At 50.5% G+C, this 25,061-nt stretch overlaps 1 protein-coding gene across 1 annotated transcript in view; it reads right to left on the reverse strand.

Moving 5' to 3' along the window:
- Positions 1–23,599, reverse strand: part of FAT2 (FAT atypical cadherin 2) — a 57,415-nt gene extending 33,816 nt beyond the window's left edge. Inside the window, exons 1-5 of the mRNA XM_063168872.1 lie at positions 23,437–23,599; positions 8,750–12,035; positions 8,040–8,354; positions 1,655–1,716; positions 431–742 (exon numbers count right to left, since the gene is read on the reverse strand). Of these exons, the coding sequence (XP_063024942.1) occupies positions 431–742; positions 1,655–1,716; positions 8,040–8,354; positions 8,750–12,014 (3,954 nt within the window). The 5' untranslated portion in view covers positions 12,015–12,035; positions 23,437–23,599. The remainder of the gene's footprint in view (positions 1–430; positions 743–1,654; positions 1,717–8,039; positions 8,355–8,749; positions 12,036–23,436) is intronic.
- Positions 23,600–25,061: the final 1,462 nt, after the last annotated feature.

The raw sequence follows: 25,061 nt of genomic DNA on the forward strand, positions 1-25,061 counted from the left end.
CTCTATCCATAGCAGAGACCTGGATCACAAGCCTTGTTTGCAAGTACCACAGATTGTGGGAAGGCTTTGAACCCACATCCAAGCTCCATGACCTGATCAGAATGCCATATAGAGGCATGATGGAACCCAAAAACTGCTCAGGTTTGGGTCCACAGCCATATGGGATCATGGATCACTGTATTCCTCTCTGAAGATAGGTTGGACAATTAATTTTACATTTATTGTCCATTTTTAATAGCTTCCTACTGTCTGCACTTCCTACCATTCCCACTTTCTCTCCCTTAACACATTTGCCTTATTCAAGCTCTCCTCCTCTCCACTGCTGCATTCTCTCCATCTCTTTAATCTTTTCTCTTTCTGAACCCCTTTCTCTCTTTCCCACTCCGCCTGTCTCTCCCCATCCGCTCTTTGCGCTTCCCCCTCCTCTCACCGTGAGTATGTTGTATTCAGAGGCAGGAAAAGCTTTCCTGGAGAAGACTGTGCCGGTTGTGGGGTTGATGGTGAAGATGCCCTCCTCCTCCTCCTCGACGGTGTAGGTGACCTGGCTGTTCTGGCCCTGGTCGCGGTCGGAGGCGATCAGCCTGTACACGGGCAGCGGGGTCTCTGAGGCCTCTCTCTCGGGGAGCTGCACCATGAACAGCTTGTGGGGGAAACTGGGAGGGCTGTCGTTGGCATCCAGCACCTGGATCACGACTCTGCTGGTGGACTTCAGGGCTGGCTCTCCGTTGTCAGAGACAGCCACCTGTCAGCAAGCAAAGGGAGTAGGTGACACGGCTCTGAGGTGACCTAGAGTGTGACCAGCAAACCTCCATCCTGGTGGGCAAGGACTCAGCAACCAAAGGGAGTGAGTGACAGGGCTCTTAGGTGACCTAGAGTGTGACCAGTCAGCCTCCAGCCTGGTGGACAAGGATTCAGCTAGGGGGTTTTGTGTGGGTCTGCATTTGTATCTCAGCATTTTCAGGGGCACTGCTCCTCTCTGCAGGGCAAAGCCTGGAGGCTGCAGCTGGCACTGTGCAGGGCCTGTCCATGATGAGTTTGCAGGGTTCCTGCCTCCAGCTGCTCTGGGCAGTGGGTCAGGTTGGTCTTTAGAGATCACACACAGATTAGAGATCTGAAAACATCTGTACTGCCACGGCTTGGCCAGGCACCAGCCATCCTCACCCTGCCCTGCCTGTGCACGCTCCCAGCATGTTGCACTGCAGACAGAAATGATAGACCCTGATAGGCTCAAAAACCTCCAGATCTCTCTGATGGGAATACTCATAGCTGTGAGCAGCTGGGGATGGGGGCTGGTGAGCAAAGCTACACAGCAACATCTGATACAATGAGATAAACAAGGGCGGGTTTCTCTGGCTTGTTCTTTCCCCCATGATGTATAAACCATCCTGATAGAGGACAGTTCCAGTCCCCTTCCTGCATTCCCACAGCTTCCAGAACAGAACTTTTGCTCCAGTCCTCAGCAAGAAAATAATAAACCCTGCAGTACTGCTGCAGCTGTCTCTGGGGTTAACACACACCATTTAATTAAGTTTCCCAGCAGTTGGGAGCTGATGGGATGAGATTCTTTCTCTGTGCTCCAACTTGCAAGGAAAACCCTTTGAGGACTTAATACACTTGTAGGTAAATAAAGCTAATTACAATCATCATTACCCACCTCTAGGATATGTTCAGCCTTGTATTCTCGATCCAGCTGCCGTGAAGTCGTGGAAATCAGACCTGCCAAGAAAGAAACCCTCTGAGCTCCAAGACTCAGCATGCAAGAAAAGCCGGGGCTGATCAGATCCCTGAATGCCCAAGATGAGCCTGCCCACCTGTCCCGTTTCAGGCTCCCTTTGTGATCAGAGGAGAAAGGCAGATACCCCCAGAGGGTAACCCATCCCCTCCCAGCCTGAATCCCTCTGTGGAGGTGTTGCTGCTGCTCTCTGATCACAGAGACCACGGAGGAGGGGAAACACCTACCAGATGCCTGCATCAGTTGAGGGCTGGCAAGGCATTAGGTGAGAAAAGCTGCAGGACCACGAAAACAAAACTTTTCTTATGCCTCTAAGTAAGAAACATTCTGCATGTGCTGGCACAAGTCTGGCCTCTTAACAAGTCTCTACTCCTGTTTTTCCTCTGCTGAACCTTGCTCTCTGTAATTTACAGTGTTTTGACAAAAGTTTGTCTCCTGTCTTGGGAAATACCCTCTACTCAACTGCTAGAACAAATGCATTCAGGCTAAAAATAAGGTACACAGTCAAAAATAATGTTGGTATAATATTTAAGCCTTGCTGAGACAGAGGGTGACTCCTCCAACAATTGCAAGATTTGAGGGATTTCTGAAAAATAAACAGTAGTTTAGCCATAGGGAACAGGTTGGATGCAGGCGGGAAGAACTTTGAGTTGAAACAAAATAGAGTTGAAACAAAAACATCATAATTGCCCCTTTTTGGCCCATCAATGACTAAGCTGAGTAGATGAAAGAGCGAAAAGGATGGAGCTGAGGCTTCTCTTTCCATGTCTGGTTTCACAACAGTCCTTGCTGAGTGCCTTGACTCTTCACTTTTGAGGAAAAGCAGCTCCAAATCATTTTACAACTGCTTTACCAACAATGGAAATTGCATATATAATATTTGAACTCCTGAAAGTCATCAAGGCTGACACAGGTGAGTGTTTTTGTCCACTCCCAGTTATCACGGTCTCTCTCTCCTGTGAAGGGAAGTTCTGCTTCCTTCCTTCTTCACACCAGCAAAAGGCAGGGTGAATTTCCCTGAGCACAGCAAGCACTGACACAGGTTCATGCTACCCTGGGAAATGCTTCCCATGGGATGCCATGTCTGTGTGAGCACGTGCCATGAAAGACTTGTACATCCCAGCTGCACGAACCCATCTCTACTCTCATTTCTGGCGCAAAACCAGACAGGTTTAATTAACAGTGTTGTCTTCAGGTGTACCATAGTTTTTGTGTGTGTCTGTCTGAGCATGACAGCAGGAGAAAATTTCAGATGGCTGCAGGAAACACGAGGCAGCTGAAGGAGGGAGGAAGGAGCAGCTGCTTGGAACACGACTCGTGCTCACCGTTTCCACTTGTTCTCTGGGATTATTCACATTTGGCACCAGCCACGGTGATAAACATTTATTTGATGCCCTTACAATCATAAATCAACACTCCTTAATGCGTTATGACAAGATGGCTTGAAAAATTCTGTTTGCTTGTCTGTCATAGTGGGGTTTTTCCTCTCCCTAATCATCCTTTTAACATCTCAGCAGGTGAAGAGGACTCAGCAGAGGAGCTTTTAAAACTTTCCCAGGTTAGTGAGAGCCCGTATGGCCCCATTAGCAGCAAAACTCATGGAAATGCTCTTGTAATGGGGGCCTGGAGAAGGAATTGCAGCAGCAGCTCACTGAGATCTCTGATGTTCCTGTCCAATAAGTTGGTAGTGAGGACAGGACTGCAGCTACTTCAGGGAATGCTTCATAATTTTGCCCACAGGACACAAAGATATTGAAAACAGACACTCATGTGCACACTGGGGATGTTTCTGGTTTATCAAATTCCAAAATCCAGTTGCAGCAGACTAACACCTATTTTGTACTGGATTACTGCACACCAGCTGCTGGAAGAGAACTTAACCACTCTAGAGTAACTATCTGGATTTGCTTGGCCACAGCCTGAAATTCTTCCATGACTCAATGAAAAACATGAAAGAAAGCAGGATCATAGCTCAGCTTTCTAGTGCTGGAGAAGGACTGTAGTGAAGGCAGATGAACTGGAATTTAATGACACTTGAATGTCTGTATCACTGAAGATGCTCATTCTCCTGGGGAGTAAGAGCTGACTCTGCTCTCTGTCACATAACCTGTGCTGTATCCCAGCTGGGAGTCTCACCAGATGGAATTTTTTTGCTTTATCTTCACATCTGCTGAGCCACAAGGCAAAGGGTTGGCTTCTCCTCCTGACCCCAGGCAAACTCTGTCCCTTACTCCTGATTCCCCGCTCTGGAGCCAGTCACCACTCTGCCCTGGGATCTGAAAGGCCTTGTGGTTAATTAATTAGGGTTAATCACCCTAATTCCCGTTTGGAGCTGCGGTGCTGAGATGCACAAACTGACAGCAGTGTTCACATGGGCACGGAGCACCTGGAGCTGGGGAAATGGACCCTGCACACAGCTCCTGATAGAGGCAGCTGGGATTAATGCACATTTTCACTTGGTGCTGCTTGCTTATACACCCTGTGAGGCCAGAGGGCTAAAATGCAAGTGGAAGCTGTTATTAAAGGGAGCTGCCATCAGCTTTTGTGGCCTGGGGACACAGTTCCTTGGTTCTTTCTGCTGTCCCCTACAAGGCCTGGGAAGTGCATGCTTAGTTTTAATGAGTGTTTTGTGTGTGCATGTGCATGTGTGTGAGTTATCAGTGCCCTGCCCGGCTGGAAAACCCCATCCAGCCTGTCCCATGGGACCTGTGATGGAGTTGAGTGGGTGTCCTGTATTTGTGTTCTTGCATGAGGCCCTGATGGTTTCTGCTGAATCCTACAGAGACTGAACAACACTGTCAAAGGTCTTAATTGCAGCTGGCCAATTAGCCAAGCTCTGCATCCAGGTGAGGGCCCAGGAACAATGCCTTCTGCTGCCTGTATGCAGGCAGGCATAGACTGTGCTCCAGCAGCCTGTCCACACACAGCAGTGAGGAAGGATTGTCTGCCTCTCTCCTGCGTGCTGCCTGCAAAGGGCAGAGAGGAAGGCTGGTCATGTTGGAACAAGAGCACTAGAATTACCAGGGCACTGTTGTCAGGGAACAAAAAATAATAATAACTTCTGCTGGCAAGAACAGGGCTGGAGGTTGCTGGCCCCCTGCCCTTGCTGCAGGGGGGAAAATCTAAGATAGCTAAAATAGGCAGAATCAGGTTTGCAGGCACTGAGGCTTTCACAAGAGCTTGAGAAGGGAAGAGGTTGTCCTCCTAAAACCCTCTTTCTCTTGTCTTACTCCTGTTTCCATTTAACCTTTTTATTCTTCTCTTCCTACCACCCCACCTCTTGTTCTGACCCCACTGTGCACTGCTCCATGCTCAGCTGTGTGTTATGTTAATTTTGGGGAGCAGCCATGCAACCATCCCTTGGGCCTAAAGAGCAGGATGTCCCTCCATGCAGAGAAATCTTTCCTTGCAGGGAACGACAGACACCCTGGGGAAGCCAATGGACACTGCCACAGCACAAGAAACACCAGAAGAACAAGCACTAGATAAGAGCTGGAGACAAACAACCCAAAGTAAAAGGACTCTTCAAACAGCCTTTCAGCAGGATGAATGGCTTTGTCCTGCCACAGCCTCCCAGTTCCTCCTGGTCCTGTCTGCACTCAAACCCCCTTCACATCAAATCCTGAACAAAACAAGCTGAAAACCTTTCCAGCACAAGAATACCCCAAGCCCTGCTACCTGCCCATCTCTCCATGCATCCCTCTACCCCTGTCTCCCACAAACCCTGCTCCACACCAGCTGCCAGGCTGGGCTGGAGAGATTCCATTGCCCATGGCACAGAGCTTTCATCTCAGTGCACAGTTTTGTTCCCTCTTCTCATCAGCCTTTCATGTATTTTCCTCCTTTTCCTCCACCCTCTTTAGAGAGCTCGGAGATCTTAGAGCCTTCCTGTGGTGTTTGGGAATGCTGGAGAAGCCAGGACAGTTACCATGGCTGTTCTGGCTCCCCTGCAAGGCCTCAGGAGAAGTCAAGGGCCCTGCTGGTTATATCTCCACAATCCAGCCCATGTCAAGGCACTGAATCAAACACACAACCAGGGACCAAATTAGGTTACCTGCAATAGTGTGTCACTCTGCCCTAAATGATTATCCAGGGCTATTCTGCAGGGTAATTCTGGGTGTAGATACACCTGTTGTAGCAGCACATCAGGACCTTAATTCCTATTAAGACACAGGATGAGAAAGAGCTTCCTCTTCCTCCTCCTCCTCTCCCTTTGCCTAGAGGCCACTACCAGAAATGTCCTACCTAGGAGAGACCCAGACTGACCTCTGGCCCTCTTGTGTTCTTATTTCAGTGCCACTGTGTTTATTTGTCTGTCTTTTGATGACAATGACCATGTGGGATAGGCAAAAAGGAGATGTCTTGATCACAGTCTCTGCCCTGCAGTGGGATAACCCTTTTTTTATATATATATATATAATCCTGCACTAATGGGGATGACAGCAGTTCATCTTTCAGCACTGCACTACCAAGCTGAGACCAAAGATTATGGTTTTATTCTACTTAAGGGAACAACAAGTCTGCAGAATGAAACTACTACTGGGTTTCCAAAAGGCTGCCTAGGGCCCTGAACGTTAGACAAGCTGTGATATTCCTCCTGGCAGCAGCAGCAAATGATTTCTCTTTAGATACTGTAAACATGAGGGTATAACTGCTCCATTTGTGCCAATGTTCACAGGTATTATAGGCTCTTTTGGGTGACATGCAAGTAAAATAATGGATAACTGAATCCTTATCAGGCTTGGAAGCAGGACCTTAAACAACCTCCAAGCTCAGGGTTTAAAGAATAGACTTCCAGCAACTGTCCAAGAGATAAGATCAGCCCATGAGTTTCTTTCAGAACTGACAAACTTATCACTCTTCTCATGCAAATCACTCGTGTATAGGGAGAGATGGAGAGGAGATGACTCATTCCTGAGAGAGCTTTTTTTGTCTAAGGTAGGATTAATGGGATGGCTCAGAGGTGAGGTGTCTCATTAGCAAACATTTGGATTTTGCCAGAGTCACTCATTTTGCTGCGGAACAGCCTTGGATCGTGACTTTGCACTCAAATGGGGCTGGAAGCTTTGCCTGCAGCATAAAGGCTGCATTTTCTGCAGGGTGCATGGCTGCTCAGCTGAAGAGGGGAGCCAGCTCGGTGTCCTGACAGCCATCCTGCTCCACATCCCATCAAACAGGCAGCGGTTTTATGCCACAGGGCTTCTGAAGGAACATTTCTGCAGAACCCTGCATTGTGCAAGCTGTCCTGGGGCTGGGTTGTGCATGGCAGTTTGGATTATGTGGGAAGGTTGGATGCACAGCAATGTCCTGACCAGGCTAAAAGGTTTCTGGCAGCACAGACAGCTCCAGCTGTGGGCAGCAGTGGTCACAGTTAGCTGACATCTCCAGGTGCATTTATACAGTGCCATGTAAACACACCCCATGAGGTTCTTGTGACAAAAATATTTTAGTATTTCATAATAATAATAATTTCTTTCTTCCATTCCCCTCCTAGCCAGCTGTAGAGCACTGCCAGAGAGCCATCACACCACTGGAAACACATAGCTGAGAGCAGCTCTAGCCTTTTCCAATCCACCCAGCTCCTCATCTGAGAGAAAGGTTCCATCCCGCTGCAGTAGCTGAACTGCTTTTATCATCTCCAGGAGATCAAAGTCATGCAATTAATCCTCTCCCATAGTCTGTGCCCTCCCTTCCCTCCTCTCCCAGGAGCTGATGGCATGAAGGGCTCGGCACAGCTTTCCCTGCCAGACTGGCCCAATGTCAGCTCTGCTGGGATTGTTTGAGGAAGCTGTTTACACAAAACATCAGCGGGTTTTTGATGGCTCGGAAAGATCTGGTAAATAATCCTCAGATGAAAGATATAGTCTAGGAAGATGGCAGAAGAGGCTTACTACACTTACTACATTAATGGTGCTGGAGAATGGGTGGAGCCTTTAAGTGCAGTGGAATTCATTTTTGTTAATCCTGCCTGGGTCTGTGTCAGGAACAGTCACCTCCAGAAGGGTGTTGTTCCCCGGCTCAGGATGTGCAACAGTTGCTTACAAGGGGGAAGATTAAAAGCAACTGTTTATGGCTTTGAAAGCAGCACATTTGTGTCATTCTAAGAGCCATCTGGATGCAAATGGCAGCCCTCAGGTTGAGGGTTTCAATCCTCAGCCGACCCACAGAGTGTATTTGGAGACTGGGACTTTTGCTGCAGCAGAGAAGTGTGACAAAGGCAGCTGTGTGGGCTGTTTACATTGAATATGCAACATCCTCTGGGCACTTGGAAGCCTCAAAAACAGATGCTGAGCTGGGTCAGTCTTACCTGTAATGAGGTTAATGGTGAAGAATCCTTGAGGATTTCCAGTCAGGATGTGAAAAGTCAGTTTTCCCTCTGAGCTGGAGTCTGGATCAAAGGCATCAAGCTGAAGGACAGATGTGTTTGGTGGGGAATTCTCCATCACAGAGGCATAGAAGACAGGTTTGGACATCTGAGGTGGGTTGTCATTGGTATCAGTGACTTCAATATAAATTTCAGTCACAGAAGACAGAGGAATTGTTCCCAGGTCAAGGGCCAGCACAGTCAGCCAGTAGTGAGATGTTCCCTCTCGGTCGAGCGATCCTATGGTCCGTATGGTGCCTGGGAGAAGGACAGGGAGTGTTTGTGAGGGATTTAAGGAACTCAGACTGTTTAGTCCTTGATGACAGAGCAGTCTCAAGTCTGCTTCCTGCTCTTTGCTGCACACACAAACTCTCACACCCACCTTGTGTGGCTGTGAGATTGTGTGAGGGGCTTGCTGCTGCTGAGGTTAATTTTTGGTACACAGGTGATAGAGAAAACCATGGTATTTTGGGGGAGGATAGACATTGATGTGCTGTTATTTTAAGGAGAAAAAGCCCTAATCCAGGGGTAAGTTAGTAAATCCCTGCACAATCAAGAATGGCTTGAATGCATAGAACATTGTAAAGAGCCAAGCCAAACACAGCAGGTAGTTTAAGCCTTCAAGGTACACTGTTAAATGAAGATGTCCTTACCTGTGTCCTTCTCAATGTGGAAGACAGACAGGCCAGTGCCTTCTCGGAGGAAATACTGAACCTCTCCATCTTTGCCCCTGTCAATGTCCTTGGCTGTGACCATCATCACAGACGTGCCCTTGGGGCTGTTCTCCTGCACCCAGCCTTTGAAGACAAAGGAGGCAAAGCGTGGTGGGTTCAAGTTCTCGTTGACATCGATGACGTTCACTTCCAGGTGGCAGAGGGAAGAGCGAGAGAAGGGCTTCCCACCGTCACTGACCTGCACGGTGAGATTGTAAGAGTCCCTCTTCTCATAGTCCAGCTCCTTGTCCAAACGGAGCGCCCCGGTCAGCTTATCCACATGAAACATCATCTCCTCATTGTTGATGAGGCTGTACCTCAGCTCCCCACCAGAGCCAGCATCAGGGTCGAAAGCTTCCACGAACAGGAGAATGGTCCCCACGGGCAGGTCTTCGGGGACCTTCACACTGTTGAGGGCTGGGAGGCACTGAGGGGTGTTGTCATTGACATCCTCCAGAGTCACAACGAGGTCTGTGACAGAGAACAGCTGGAAGCCTGTTTTGGGCTGGTCCCTAGCTTCTATTTTCAGCACATAGCAAGGCCACAATTCTCTATCTAGAGCACCTGTAACTGTCACTTCTCCAGTGACACTGTTAATGGCAAACTTGTCCGTGGGGGTGAGGAGGGAGTATTTTACTCTCCCATTGTCATCGGTATCAGCATCTTCTGCTTTCAGTTGAGCTACTGTTGTCCCTGCTGCTACATGTTCTGGTATTGCCACCCAATAGGCACCTTGAGTGAATTTAGGAGTATTATCATTGGTATCCAACACATTCACAGCCAATAGTTTCCAAGATGATTTTTGTGGTGTGCCAAGGTCATACACAGTAATGTTGAGAATGTAGAAGCTGGTTTGCTCATGATCTAAAGGAGAAAGGACTTGAAGGAGACCCAGTTCCAGGTCAATTGTAAAGCAGCTGTCATCGTTTCCATCTGAGATCACATAAACCAATTTTCCATTAAAACCAGTGTCAGGATCAAAGGCTGAAAGGTCAGCAATAGTTGAGTTGATGGGAACAGTCTCTATGATATCAATGGATCGTGGAAAGCTGTCATCAAACTTAGGAGCATTATGGTTTATAAGGTGCAAGTTCAGAGATGTTTCATCATCCTGCCCATGGCCTTGAGACTGAGACTCGATGGAGTGTATGATGGTTTCTGTCAGTTGCTTCAAGACTCCTGTTTCCTCACAGTGCATTTGGACGGGGAGGCCTTGGCTGACCACAGTGATGTTTACAGATGTTGGCAAAGCATAGTTCTCTCCGTCTGTTGCAGTTATTTTCAAAGAGTAGAAAAGTGGCTGTTCAGAAGGAAGATCTCGCAGAGATATTCTAAGGGATATTACTCCAGAGATGGGATTCAGTTCAAAATGCTGCAAGTCGTTGCCAGACTTGATTTCGTATTTGATATGCTGCAGCTCATCACTGTCGATTGCAGAGACCGTGGCCACAGGGCTCCCAACTGGAAAGTCCCGTGGGATGGTGCCACTGCAGCTTGCCTTCTCAAACACAGGAGCGTTGTCATTGACATTGCTGAGCGTGAGGGAGACGTACACCTCGGTCTCGTGGCGGAAGGGTGAGCCCCAGTCTGACGCCCACACCCGCAGGTGGTACCATCTCTGCATCAGCTCGTAGTCCATCGACTTGGAAGTGGAAATGACACCAGAATAGGGGTCAATGACAAAGGGAACTGATTTCTGGTTGGCTATGCTGTAGGTGACAAAGCCATTGTCTCCTTTGTCTTCATCTGTAGCCCTTACTGTAAAGACGCTGGTGCCAGGAGGAACATTTTCATCAAAGGCCCCATGGTACGAAGACTGAGTAAAAACTGGAACGTGATTGTTGCAGTCAGTGATGTCAACAATAACAGTGGTGGATGTGTGACTGTTGCTGCTTGTAACTTCAAGCTCAAAACTAGACTGCTCATGGAAGTTCATTGCTCTGACTGTAGTTATCAGTCCAGTGTGAGGATTGATCTTAAAGCTTGTGCTGTCAGGAGTAGGTCTTAAAATGTATTTAAGATTTGGCACAGCTGGTGTGATCTTCACCATAACAACTTGGCTTCCAGCTGGGGAAAATTCACTGAGCTGGACCCGGTACACTTCTTTCTCAAACCTGGCAGAAACATACTTGGAGGGAGGTATGTGGACAACTCTGACAGGAGAGAACAGTGGTGGCTTGCTCTTGTCCTTGGCTTGCACACTGAGGTTGAAACCAAAGGGGTAAAGTAACCAGTTTATCTCTTTGTTTGACACAATCATGAACTCAGTGCTCCCAAAGTAGGATCTGATGGCTCTGAAATGTCTTCCCGGATCTCCATCCACAAACTCAACCGAATCAATCCCTGCTTCTGAGTCACCACTTTCTACAGAGAGAGTTGCATAGATAAAGTCTTCACCTGAGTCAGGTGATGTCACCTTCACCGAGGAGATAGAGGGGGGTTTCCTGGCAGATGGCTCCACCTGGATGGTGAGACTAGCCAAGTTCCCAAAGCCATTCCCTTCTGTGATCTTTCTCATTCTGTCCACAGCCAAAACCTGCAGGTTATGCCTGCCTCGATGGGTGCTGTTGAGCCTGCCTGTGACCATAACTGCCCCCGTGGTGGGGTGCACAGTGAATAGGTTGGACTTGGTGTTGAGGGCATAGTAGAACTCAGCGTTCTGGCCAGCATCAGCATCAGTGGCACTGAGCGTGCTGACCACTGTTTTCAGAGGAGTGTCTTCTCTGATGGACACTTTGTAGGAGGGGGGTGAAAAGAGAGGTTTCAAGTCATTTCTGTCCAGAATATGGATCAAGACTTTGGCCCAGGCTTCGTAGGCAAAGGTGCTCTCTGTGGCCTTGATTATTAGCATGTAACTGTCTTTGACCTCACGGTTTAAAAGTGCTGTGTTGCTGCTCCTGGTTCTTATTCTCAAGAAGCAGAAATCCCCAATCACGTGCTCCTCTGTTTTAAACAGACCAGTGTTGTCCCCAGAAGCTATTCTGTACCTGATGTCCCACTCAGGCTCTCTCTTGTAAATACCCATCTTGGCATAGCTCTCCACATAGGTCTTGGGGGCTGAATTCTCATAGATGGTGGCATTGTAGAAGAAGTGGGTGAAGTGCAGAGGGGAAGTGTTGCCCTTCTCACAGCTGGCCTTGTGGACCACACAATGCATCAGGAAAACAGCAACACTCAGGAAGTGACTCCTGATGGAGACTTCCATGGTGTGGTGTCTCCTTGAGCCCTGCAGGTGTCAAAGGAAGAACATCGGTAATTCTCATTAGGTCAGCGTGTTACAGATAAAAGTCTGCAAGGGTTCAGCCTCACCTCCCTGCTCGTCTAGCCTGACCTTCACTGGTACAATTGTTAGCTCAGCTCTCCTTCCCTCTGTCCCAGTGACAGACCTGTCCTCTCACATCCCCACGCTGGCTCAGATTTCTTCACTTTCTCTGCTTCAGTTTCTGCCTTTATAGAGGAGGCAAAATGTGCTAAGACACGCAAAATGCACTGATCAGGCTGACTAGGTATTTTGTGAACAATCTTGCCCTCCCTTCATTCTGCTTTCTCCTAAGTCAAACAGCATATCTACACTCTCCACCCATAATCCAAACTTCCTCTTCTTTTGTTTCTCCAGCCTCCCCTTTCCATCTTAACTTCTCTCTCCACTGAAATTTCTGAAAATTATCTTTGAGAGTCAAAATACAAACTGATTTATGTGCCTCTCTATGGTTGCCTTCCCTTTCTCTCCCTGTGCTACAGGATGTGTTGTCCTTCCCCAGCAACGATGGGGAACACATGCCATGTCGTAAAAATTCCTTCTGAATGTGCAGCCCCACAATGTGGCCTTTCCAACAGCTTTCTCTCACCTTCTAGTCAAGCTCTGTCTCAATTACCTCAAAGCTCTTCTGATTCACAGGCCTTACCCTGCTGTCCTCTCTGTGCTGACTGAAGGAGCAGGTTTCCAGCTCCGTGTCACCCTCAGCCCTTGAGTAATCTCTCTGGCTGCTCCCTTGTCATGGCAAAGCCCAAGGGTCAGGATTCCTGTGGAGGATCTGCTGTCCATGACCACCTTCCATCAGCTCCCTTCTCCAACAGCTCCCGAGCACCTGTGGCTCCACTGTTTATCTCTGTGAACAAGGTGTATCAAAGGAGGAACTGGGGAGCACACATGTGATTAACAGGGATGCAACTTTATTAGGGAGCTTTGCAGAGCTTGTTAAAGGATCAAGGCCTGTTCTTTTCAAAAGCTAAGTGCATGCTGCTGTGTGTGCAGTTAGGGGTTGAAACCAGGGATAAGCTAAATATAGGTGCATATATTTCCCCTAGATATCGTAGGAGATCTTTATCTAGAACTGTTTCTTCCTGTTTTAAATTTAAATTATATATCAAGTACCTGCCAGTCATTTGGCACATTCCTAATTTAAACAGGGAAGACTTGTTTTTCCAGACACTTTTTCAAGACTCATCTCTTTAAGAACCAGAACTAGTTCAATTTGTAACTCAAGTTGAATGTTAGGAACAAATTGTTAGATCCCAGCTAACAGTATGTGTCATATTCTCTCACTGAGGTATCTAATTGCTGATAAATACAAAGCTGTAAATTTCATATTTGCTTCAAATCCTTTTCTCCTTGGTAAATAGAAGCCAAATATCCAAAAATCACTCTGTGGCCATCCCTTTACGAAACAACTGCTCTGAAGCTGAAGTCAAACTAGCAAAAGTTGGAGAAAAATCAACACAATTCAGTTTTGACAAAATTCAGACTCATTTTTTCATGCCATCATTTCACTTTTAGGAAACACAACATAATCCCAAATGTACTTCAAATTAAAGAAAAACTTGGGGGGGGCAGAGATAGGTGACCCAGAAAGGCACTGTGGCTCCTTCTGAGAAGTCGAAAACCATGTTCTTAAAAGCTCTGCTTGCTGCTTGTTACTTAACAGCCCTTGAGAGCTGTGCAGCATGTAGGGACCTGCCTAGAGCTACTCCCTTGCAGCATTTTCAACTGCTGAACCTGGCGAGGAGACGTGGGCAGGCTGCGCACGCGTGGCTGGGGCCAGGATCCACACAGCCCAGAGTGCAGCAAGGCACCAGAATCAACCAGAACCAAAGCAGAGCTGCTCCACCAGCAGCAGGCTTAATGAATCCGATGGCTTTGTATCTGGGCTAATTGACTTTTTAATTGAATTGTACTCAAACGGCAATGTGAACTCATCTCTCATAAGACATCAGAGAAGCCGCAGAGCAGAGACGTTATGAACTCCACAACCACAAGAAAAGCTGGATCCAGAGCACATGCCTTCCTGGGCACCAGCAACTCAATATGGGAGGATAACCTTCAGCAAGGAGTGGGTTTTCTGGCATTTAACAAGATGCAAGCTTTCGTCTGAATCTCTCCTGGAATGTACTTAACCTCCCTCTTCCCTGTGTTATTTCCTGACATCTAAGACGGGCTTCACTTAACATTGCTGCTTTTCCCCTCTCTATTAGCAGGGTTTTACTCCTCTGTCCAGATAATTGTTTTTCAAAACCTGTTGTGACCTCAATATTTCTTAGAACTTTGCTCTCAATTACCAGCTGGACTGAGAGCAATCAACGGCTTCAGCAATTATTACGAGGGATGGAGAGTGAATACGCATCTGGGGCATGAGGCAGAAGCCTCATTTCCTCTGGAAGTGATCTGAAACTTTGAAAGACACAGTCAAAACCTGGGTAGAATTGTCTAGCAGGCATCACCATCAACTTTTCAAGAGTTTGTGTTAGGACCATGCTCAGTATCACAGAGAGTCTGTGTCCCCTGACAGCAACTTCCCACCCTGGGCCTGGAAATTATCCCCCATGACCTGCCGCTGCAGTTTCTCCCTTAGTAGGCTGCACTGGGAAGCAATCATGCTCTGAGGGTCTTGTTTCTCTTTTTCCAGCATGGTTTTAGTGCAATTTGAAGTGTAATAGATCCCCCAGGAGATGTCTGTGATGTCCCTGATATGTCTTCTGCTTCTGCAATCATTTATGCCACAGTCATAATGCAAAATTATCCAGAAGTGGCACGGGGACATTTCCAAGGGCCCTGGGGAAGCTTAACAGAAAAATGGGGGAGAGTGCCCTGAAGAGAGGAGAAATCTGGTGAATTGGCTCAGCTCCAGGGAAAATCCTGTTGGGACTGACCCTGGAAGATGATGGCAATGAACCAGCAGAAGAGAGGGTTTCTATGACTTTTGTTCCATGGGTTGAAAGCTCTGCATAGCATGAAACCAGCAAAAAAAAGTCAATTTACCGGCCCTAATTCCCAAATGCAGGTGGCTACCAGGGAGGAGCAGCACAGCCAAGCTCAGGGCTCCCTGCCACAGATTTCGAGGATCTCCAGAGGGAAACTGGGTGAAATCAATCAGATTTTTCATGCAGATTAAGAGAACCATTCCTCCTCCTTGTGCTGTCAGCAATTAGTGCACGACCCATGGGACCTGTGGCAAGGGCCAAACACACCTCAGGGCTGCAGATCAGCTGCAAGCATTTAACACTTGAAGACCCTCACTTGCCTCTGGTCTCTTCACCTCATGGGACCATTTGTCCATTTATTTGAGTGCTCTGATTCTCTTTGGTGGCCTGCTGGAGCTGCTGCACTGAGGGCCAGCAGTGCTGGAGAAGCCCTCGGTGGGATGGAGTGAGGAAGGCAGGGCACGCTCCCACTGAGGGAAATACCAGGGCATCATTATGTGGTGATTCAGCCTCCTCTCCTAATCACCAGGCGAGGATCAGAGAGCCTCGGGGGGCTTCCCCCTCAGCCCCGTGGATGCAAACTCCCCACAAAGGCAGTAAACAGCCCGGGTATCTCTAATCAGAGCCCGAGCGCGCGGCTAAATTTAACATCCAAATTGTGAACCTCTGTCAAAGACATGCCCAAATCTGTCGGGCTTGAAACCAGGGAACAAACACAGCGCCGAGATTCAAAGTGTGTGCGTGGGGAGACCCTGGAGATGGTGATTTGGGGGGCTTGGTGCAGGGAAAGGCTGTTCTGGCCAGCGGGGGTCAGGGGCTGGGGCAGGGCCAGGGGGTCTCTGGGGGCCCTCCCAGGGGTCTCCTGCAAGCTGTGGGCTGCTCTGTTTGTTGGCCATATCGCAGCAAAGTGCTGCAGCCTGCCAGGAAGCAGGTGTGGCCCCAGCCCCACCTTTTGATTCCCTTCAAGAGGAGCATTTGAAAGCAATAAAAACCCAAAACACAAAACAAAGCGAGTGCTGAGTGCACCCAGAGCAGCATTCCCCTCACGAGCTGTGGTGGGGGCTTGGCACAAGGTTTTGAGATCAGAAGCTTAAAGAAAAATCATCATTTTCACTGGAAAAGAACAACTCTTCCCTTACTACTCTTTTGCCAGCATGCATCCCAAGTTTTCCTTCTTCCTCTCATTTTCTTCCCTCACCTCCCTCCATTTTCTCTCCCCTTTTTTTTTCAATACAATAAACAGCCTCTTCCCCATGATAAGGACCAAGCAAAATCATCCCAAATCACATCACAAGCTTCTTTGTCAGAGGCTGCAAGAACAGGGAAAGACAGGAGATGAGACTGGCTGTTAAAGTAATTAGTTTAACCATGCATTTCAATGGCCAGTGGGAAACAGAGAGCAAAGGGAGCAATCCTGTAAGATGGTGAGTAGAAGGTTTTGGGAAGGCAATAGGAGATGGGACACTGTTCCCTTGGCTTGGTGGGGCTAGAGGGGTCCAGCTACAGATGGGGCAATGTCCTTACAGCTGCTCCCAAACAGGACTGACCAGACAGCAATCCCTGGGATTTCAGTGTGGCAAAGTCACAGAGTTAAATGGACGCTGTGCTGGCCATGTCTGTGAAATGTTTTGCTTCCCAAAGCTGAAATATCCTGTGCTCACCCTGCAGGGAGGCTGTGCTGCTTGGTTAATGTTCGCCCTCTCCTCTGCCACGGTGATTTTGGTGGGAATTGGATTCTTTTCCATTGGGGAGCTCCCTGATGGCTGCTCACAGTCACCCCGTGGGGTTTGAATGCTCTGTGGAGATGGGTATCTCTCAAACTGTTTTCCTGGACTTTGAAAAAAAACCAAACAAAACCATCCCATCCTCAGAGATCCTGCTCCTGCCTTTGGCTGTGCAGTCTCTGCTTGCTTTTGCAGTGCACAGGAGAAACACGTCCTGGAGGTACTACACAAAGCCAGAAAACTAATGAAAAGAGCCCCTGCAGTTACGGTGTTTCCTTCTTGAGTGTATCTCGGGGTTTTCCAGCGCCTGTGGATGGTTTTGCAGGGCTGGTGCTTGCAGAACTGCCTGCACCAGCCTGCTCGGGGGCTGTGCTGCTGTGGGTGCAGCTTTCTGCTGGACTGGCAGATTCCATCCAGGCACAGTTGGGCTGTTCCTTCCCCATCTCCACTTTCCAATCTCTGAATGGCTTGGACGGAGTTCTGGAAATTGTTTCCAGGTTGCTGGGCAGCCTGGAGCAAGGTGGCTGGTCATGTAGAACCTGGAGCACGTGCCCTTCACCTCCAAGGACTGTCCTTGCTCCCAGTGTCCCATGAAATGCTGCCAGGGCAGTGCCAGACCTGTGCCACAGCTATTCCATGGCTGAGCTCTGTTCCTGGGGGAAAGGGGCTGGGTATTGATGGGGTGGGCTCTGCTGAGGGCTTCTCAGCTGCAGAGCCATGGAAAGCCATGGGTTAATGAGTCTCATGCTGGCATACAGAGCAGAGACTCTCTCCTTGGCCTGCTCAGCATGGCAGGAGGTCACACACACATCCCACACACCCGAGCACGACAGGTACAGCCCTAAATCACTGCAGATGTTCCTTCATCATCTGCCAGCTGAACCAGGCAGGGGCTCTAACCCAGGGGGTTTGGGTACCCCAGGGAGCCTGGGATGGCAGCCTCTAAGGGTGTTGGTGAAACAGAGACTCTCTTGAAGGAGTTTGGGGGAAGCCTGTGAGACACTGAGTGGTGTGGGGCACTCTGGGCCCTGGCAGAGAGGGGGATCTGGCAGAGATAAGATCTGGCTTGTTCTCTGTACTGCTGCAGGGCTTGGTGAAAATGCTTCATTGTGAGGCAGCCCTACCTTCCCCAGACCTGGTCTGCTGTGGCCAGGAGATCTGTGAGGGGTCCTACCAGGACCACCCTTCAGGACTGACAGTGGGAACAGGGGGGATGCTGCCCCTTGAGGGGTGCAAGACACGGATGAGTAGAGGCAGAGAGGAGATGGCAGGATGGCCTTCCATGGGAAGGGCAGCTGGGAAGCATTTAGTTACTCTGATGTCCAACTCTTCCTTCCCCCAAATTCCACAGGTTGGATGCTCAGAGCCAGACTGACTCTAAAGGCACCTTGCTCCAATGTGGCTTCCTCCAGCTAGCCACTCACGCCCTTCCCCCTGAGACATCTCACCCATTCCTCCATCCTTGGGGCTTTGGCTGTGCCCTGATGCTGCTCCTGCTGTGACCCTTCACTGGAGCAGGCAGCTGCTGCGTGTCTTTGCCCCCAAGCCATCCTCTGTCCCACAGCATCACCAGGTATGTGAAGCCAAAGGCCACCTTTCTACCTGCAATGTGCATTTCTGCCTGCTCTGTGAGGAACCCAGGGAGAGCTGGATTTTGCACTGCTGCCAACACCTAGGACAGGCCCAGATGTGTCACCTAGCTGAGGGGTCACTTTGTAAGCTCATCTTTAGGCACAGGACAACCTGAACATAGCTGAACTCTCTGCAGAGTTGTGAGGGTCAATGATCTCTCTCTGTTTGGCATTGCAGCATCATTCTAGAGCAAGAGTTAACTGAGCAGCTCCAGAGCTATGGAGCCCTCAGTGAGGTCTGGGGGTTGAGGGAACCTTGCAGTGCCAGCTGCATTGCTGCTGGCTCCTGTCCCAGGGCAAGCATGGCAGGAGGGAAGTGAAGAAGGGCTGTGCAAAGGGAACCATCCTTACGCATCATTCCTGATCCCTTTCCTCTGCTCTCACCAGCTATGGGAGCAAGGGGGTAAATCCTGCTTATGATCCAAAAGCTGTCACTGCACCAAACAACCAGAGGAGGTGTTGAGGGGAGGATAAGGACAGCAGCTGTGACAGCCAGGAGCCAGGGAGAGACAGCACATCCCACTGTGGCTGTCAGGGGAATGGGCACTGCTGGCTGGGACAAGAAGCAGCCCTGGGGGCTGGAGAAGGGGCAGCCAGTGCTGGTAGGAAGGAGATTTGGTGGGAGCTGCTCACCAGGCAGGGTGTGAGGGGCCCTGGGGTTGGGCACCACAGTGCAGCAGCCCAAGCATGTTGGCACAAGAGCCAGGTGGAGCATGCCAGGATCTCACATGAGTGTGCCCCAGCTCTGCTGCTGCTGCTGGGACTGTGCACCACTCACCCTGTGATTCAGCTGCCATGGAGGCTTTAGCACCAAGGACCTCATACCTCAGTCACTGCAAACTATCTGTGAGAGCCCACAAGGGGTCCTGGACTCTTCTCTGATTGCTTTCTCCTGCCAAAACTCATCCTGAGCCTTTCACATTTTCCCCATGCTTGGGATGCAAGTTAGCTTACACTGATAATCATCCCCCTGTCTGCAGACTGCTGAGGGATTTGGGTGTGTGGGACCACACTGTCAATCCTGCTACCCTTCAGATCCACTGGCCAGCTCCAGCCACATTTAACCAGATAGGCAAAGACCTGAAAGGAGTTAACTTTGCACAAGCTTGTGAAAAGCAGCAGGACAGAGGAGAGAAATCCAAATTAGGACTCCCAGCTGGAAGAAAAAGCTCTAATGTGAGCCCAACCCGATTATTAGACATCAGAGAATCCACACAAGAGGGAGCGCCGCGGGCAACCCAGCTTCATGAATTGTGCTGCTCACAAACCAGCTGTTTACTGGGGCGCTGCAAAGCTGGGAGAGCCGAGGTCCCACACACAGCTCACACCTGACCCAGGGACACCAACCCAGTCCACCCCAGCCTGGGGAGAGCAGCAGCTCTGCCCAGTGTGAAGGGGCTCTGGCCCTGCCAGTCCTCACTGCCGCCTTAACTCAGCCTGGCTGCTGGTAACGAGGCCGCTGCCCTCATCACCTCCAGTGCCCTTTCTGTGATTACCCGTGGGGAACACACAAGTTATCCTAAAATCGCTGAAATTCCTTGGGAAGGAGCCCAGGAGCACCTTGGTGTGAAAGCTGGCGAGGGACCTTGTGCCCCTTGTGCTGGGTGCAGGTGAGGAGGGACAGCCCAGCCTCGTCTGCCCCGCACACAGCCCTGCCCACCGCGCTCCTCCCTCACCTTGTCCTCCTACCCGGCAATTCCATTCACCCTGCAGACCTGTCCCTGCACTGATCTGATGATTTCTCTCCTTGCCCTGCCCAGATCCTGCCGGTCCTTCCCTCCTGCAGCCCGCAGGTGAGCTCGGAGCGCAGCTCTCTGCTCAGCCCCTCTCTCTCCGCGTCCATCTGTCCGCCTCCAGCTGCTCCTTCCCGCCCCTTTCCTGCCTTTGGAGGCAGCGTGAGGACACGGAGGGCAAAAAAAATGAATGAGACAATCAGGGCATCAAGGATGGCTGGCCAGCACGCCAACAGCCGTGCCACAAAAATTCCCCGCAGCAGGGATTCATTGAATGCAAGGGTTACCTGCGAGCTGATAGAAACCCCTCAGCTCCCAGAGCTGCCCGCAGCCTCCCACCTCCTGTGCCGTGTCCAAGCTGCTGCAAGGCCAGCCCGTGCCCTAGGGAGCTCGGTCTTTCACCGAGAAAATAAATTAACCCCCAAGACAGCCGCGTTTGCCCAGGCTGGCCTCACTGCCACACTGTGTCCTTGTCAGCGCTCCCAGCACAGGTCACTCCCTCCTGCTCCATCCTCTCTGCTTTAAGAGTATTTCTGAGATCTGCCGGGGCAGCACCTTTGTGGGGCCAGCAAGGGTGCGTGGACACTGCGTGGAGCACCTGTGACAAGCAGGCAGGGCACAGAGTGTCCCTGTCAACCGGGGCCATATGGAGCGGCTATTCATGGCTCAACCCGCGTCTCCCGGGCTGCCTGAGTCACAGCTCCTGTCACACGTGCAACCCAGCCACTCAAAAATAGTCACACAATGGAAGAGCATCCAAATAGCCCTGCCTGGCTACCTCTCTGTTCCCTCTCCCAAAATGGCCAGTTTTGATTGCTTAGTGGAGGAGCATAAAAAAGAAGGCACAGGTAATGGACTCCTTCTCCCACTTTTCAGCATCATTGCAAGTACCTGTCTGATACTTGGGCTACTGCATTTAAAAACCTTCACTGGGGCCATCCATCCCAAATGGATCAAAACCTTGTTTGAAGCCAAACACAACTTTTGGTGCCTGCAATATCCTGTGGCAATTTGTTCCCCAGTTAATTATGCCCTCCATACAGAAAAGGAAAGTGTTTCCTTTGGTTTGTTTCAACCCTGCTCCTTGTCCATTTCGGAGCTACAAACCTTCCTAGCAGCCCTTGCAGCCTGCCCCTCCCTGGAGCTCCTTCTTCCAAGAATTAGAGAAGAAAGTTTCTTTGCTAATAAAGCACTACCTGCCTCATTGCCAAGGAAAAAGTGTGGTTAGAGGAAAAAAATGCTTGCTCAGCAGATCAGCTTGTTAATAGACAATGCAGCATCCATGTTGCCAACCCAGTTTAAAAAATTTAAAAGGGCTCAGGGGTATTTAATCCTCTTATGTTTGTCCATGATACAAGAGGAAGCCCGGTGCTAACAGCTCGAGGTGCAGCTGCACTTGCATGCTCCACACGTGGCACGGAACAAAGCGAGGTGCAGGGAGCAGGGAATGCCATTGCTGCAGCACGCAGGGAGCTGGAACCATCCTGCAGCGCTTGCCTCGGAGCAGTTGGCAGGAAAGCAGGATGCAAAATGCATTAGTCCCTAACAGATGTTTGATTCCAGGTGTCGTGCCTCCTTTGAACTCTCCCTCCGTACATGAGCAGCGCTTGTTTGTTTGCAGGGTTGGGAGCTGCACTGGTTTGGGAACATTAGGGTTTGAAATGCATTCATGGTGCGAGGGAAAGGCTCGGGAGGGAGAGGAGCAGATCCTGCTGTGCTCTCCCCTGCCCAGGCAGGGCACCTGGGCTCATTTTGGGAATGTCCTAGAGCACGCTGAGCCTACCGGCAAGGCTGGGAGAAGCAGAGACCGAACCCCTGGCTGGGTTAGAGACCTCTCCCTGCCCAGAGCCTCAGGAACCCCAATCCTACAGCACACAGGTGGATGTCCCTGAACCATTCCCGATACAGTGAGGGGTGCTGCACATTAGGAGATGATAAAAGCACACAATGCCAAGCCCGGACACTTTGCTGTCCCGAATCCTGATACAGCCCAGCCCTGCTCAGGAGCCCAGTACAGACTGTTTGCTTTCCATCCCAAAGCTCCATTAACCTGCCAGGTATCTCTAGCTTGACAGCCTGGAGAGCCACGGCAGCTCCCTGCACATCCCCTGCCTGCTCTTTGCCCCTCTGAGTGCCGGAATGGAGGAACAGAGCAATCCATGTGCCCCTGCCAGGATCCAGGGCCCGCTGGCCACAGCCCTGCCTGCCCAGCAGAGCCTGCCCAGCTCGTACCACCACACAGCCTGAATTTCCACACCACCTGGGAACTCTCAGCCCTCCGCAGCCACAAAGGCAAAGGAGCAGGAGCTTTCTTTGAGGGTTTCCTCTGAAGCAACCCCAGTCGCGTGACCGCTGATCTTTGCCCCTCTGGAGTGCTGTGCTCCACCGAGTCCAACTCCAATTTCCCGGGAGGCTGATTAGCTGATAACTGCAGTTGGCTCCCAGTGCCCAGGCCTCCCTGCCTGTATTTCCACCTCCTTTATCAGGGCTGCACATGTACATAGGAAATAATTCCTGCATGCCCTGAAGTGGGACTGCGCTTGCTCTGTCTGGGGTTTCATCCCATAACAAGGCACTGGCAGTGAATGAAGGTGCAGACACAAAGGGTGGCTCTGCTGCCCATCGTGGAGGGGCACAAGGGCAGGTGAGGAGCTCCTGGAACCTGGGTGTACAGGGAAGCTGGGCAGGGGAAAACCAGCGCTGTGACTGCACTCGGGGATCCCCAGAGCACAGCCCAGGGGATCCCCAAAGCACAGCCCAGTTCAAGGCAACAGTGGAAGTGGCTCAGTGGGGCACGTGGGGACAGAGTTTGGAGCTGTGTCACCTCACCGTGGTTAGCAGGGCTGGACATGGCCAATAGCTGAGCCTACAGCCAGACGCCATCGCTGCTCCTGCCACAGCTCATCCATTTACTCCAGCACAAGCTTGCTCCCTGCAGAAATCCTGCCCTGCTCAGACACCTGGATTGCTTCTGTGCTCACTCCCTCCACACCTGCCTTGCTCTGCAGCGTCACTTTTGCTTTGATACCTGGAGCCCACCTGCTTGCACTGGCTGCAGCCTGCTGAAGCTCCCCAGCTAAGCCAGATGCAAACAGGAATGAAACTTTTCATGCCTCCTTCCATGAGCCCTGTGCTAGGGCTGCGAGAAGTGAGGAAGAGATGAAGAGCTCTGCATCCCAAAGCTCTCTCTGTAGGTGAAGGCTGCTCCCAGCAAGTTACTCACATGCAAAAGCAGTTTGACGATTAAATCTCTTCAACCTCCATGCCTTCCTCCATCCATGCTGCACAGACTGCTCCCTGAGTCATTCCCACTCCCCACACCGGCCAGCAGCGTGCCTTACCTGTTGCAACAGGAGAGGCGCCTCTCCTGAAGTTCACTGCTGCCTCTGCGCTCCCTGCGCTGCGAATCCTCTCCGGCAGCAGCAGCAGCAGCTCCGGGCTGCCCGCCGGGGCTCCATGGTGCGGGCAGGTCAGAGCAGAGGGCTCCGGGAGATCCCTGCAGCAAGGGCTCCTGCCGGCTGCAGCTCCGGCGGCAGCGCTCGGAAGCGGCGAGGGGGAAAGTTGCGAGGGGTGGAACTGGCTCGCAGGAGCGCCAGCCCTCCCGTGACGGGCTGCGGGAGGAGGAGGAGGAGGAGGAGGAGGAGGAAGGGCATCGCCCGCTCCCTCCGTGAAGTTTGAGTGTGCCTGTGTCAGAACCGGGCAAGGACCCAAGCCTTAGAGCCAAATAATTGCAGCGCTTTTTACTGTTAGATTAACCTGAAATCCAGGGCTTCAACTGCAGGGCGGGGGGCGGTGGTGGGCTGGCGGAATATGTCGGGTAAATCCCTCCCAGCACACCTGAAAAACTCAAAGATTGTTTTTAGCTATCTGCCAGGTGGGTGTTGTGAGGAGGGATGGGTAGAAGGGGGTGGGGGAAACCTGAATCTGCCCTCGGAGCAGCTGCGTGCGAGAGGCACTTTGAAGGTGGTTGTTGTTGTTGTTTTTTGTGTTGGGGGAGCCCCCAGAAACGCCGGCTGGTGCCAGCGAGCCCCGGGGGCTCCGTGCTGCACGGAGGAGAGGGGATGAAAAGGGGGTCCTGCCCTGAAAAGGCAGGAGGCAGCGAGGGAGATGGCAGCGTGGGGAGACAGACAACGAGCAGGAGCTTTGGGGGATTTATCTTTGTAGAGCATCCTGGCTCCGGAGGAGTTGTTCAGGGCTGGACCAAGGAAGGACACGGACTCTTCTGTGAGGGTCCTTCAGTCCTCTTTGTCCCCTTCTGCCTCCTCTCTTCTTTCCACCTCAAACCCCAGTAAATATTAACGTTCCCCCTTTAGATTGAAGTGAGGTTTGAACAGGGTGGTTCTCAACATGGGAAATAAATGTTCAGCTTTAAGTGAAGTTTCCTTCCCCTCTGGTGTGTTTTTGCAGCTGAAATTACCAGAAAGCCCTCTGTATAGTTTTAGAGGGAAAAAATAAAATAGTATGAAAATTGGACAGTTTTAACATCAAACTGTCCACATAGGTGCCTGGCTGCTCCTCATGAGGCTACACCCAACAATGGCACAGGAATGGGTGGAGGAGAGAAGGCAGGGTCTGTTCGCATCCCATTTGAGGAGGAGTGGTTGGTGCAGGCCTGCACCTTACTGGTCACCAGCAAGCCTCACAAGACAGGAGGGTATTGATCCTCTGGCCACATGTACAGCCTCAACTGGAACTTGTCTCAAACTAAACGCTGTCAATTTAAATCACACAACACCAATCCCTTGGAAAATCCATGTGATTTCATGGTGCAAGTCCAAAAAGATGTGAAGAAGTTGACCCATGGTATATTGAGACTATTTGGAGTTGTTGGTGGAGATGGGTGAGAGCAACATGGTATATTCACCAGAAAAAGCAGTTTTGATGGAATCAAAATTGGTCAGGAATTTAGATTAAATCTGGGGAGTTTGTACCAGGAATGAGAGAAGAAATGTGCATGGCATGGTGA

This window comes from Melospiza melodia, chromosome 14, assembly GCF_035770615.1.
Source record: "Melospiza melodia melodia isolate bMelMel2 chromosome 14, bMelMel2.pri, whole genome shotgun sequence".
Lineage (NCBI taxonomy): Eukaryota > Metazoa > Chordata > Aves > Passeriformes > Passerellidae > Melospiza > Melospiza melodia.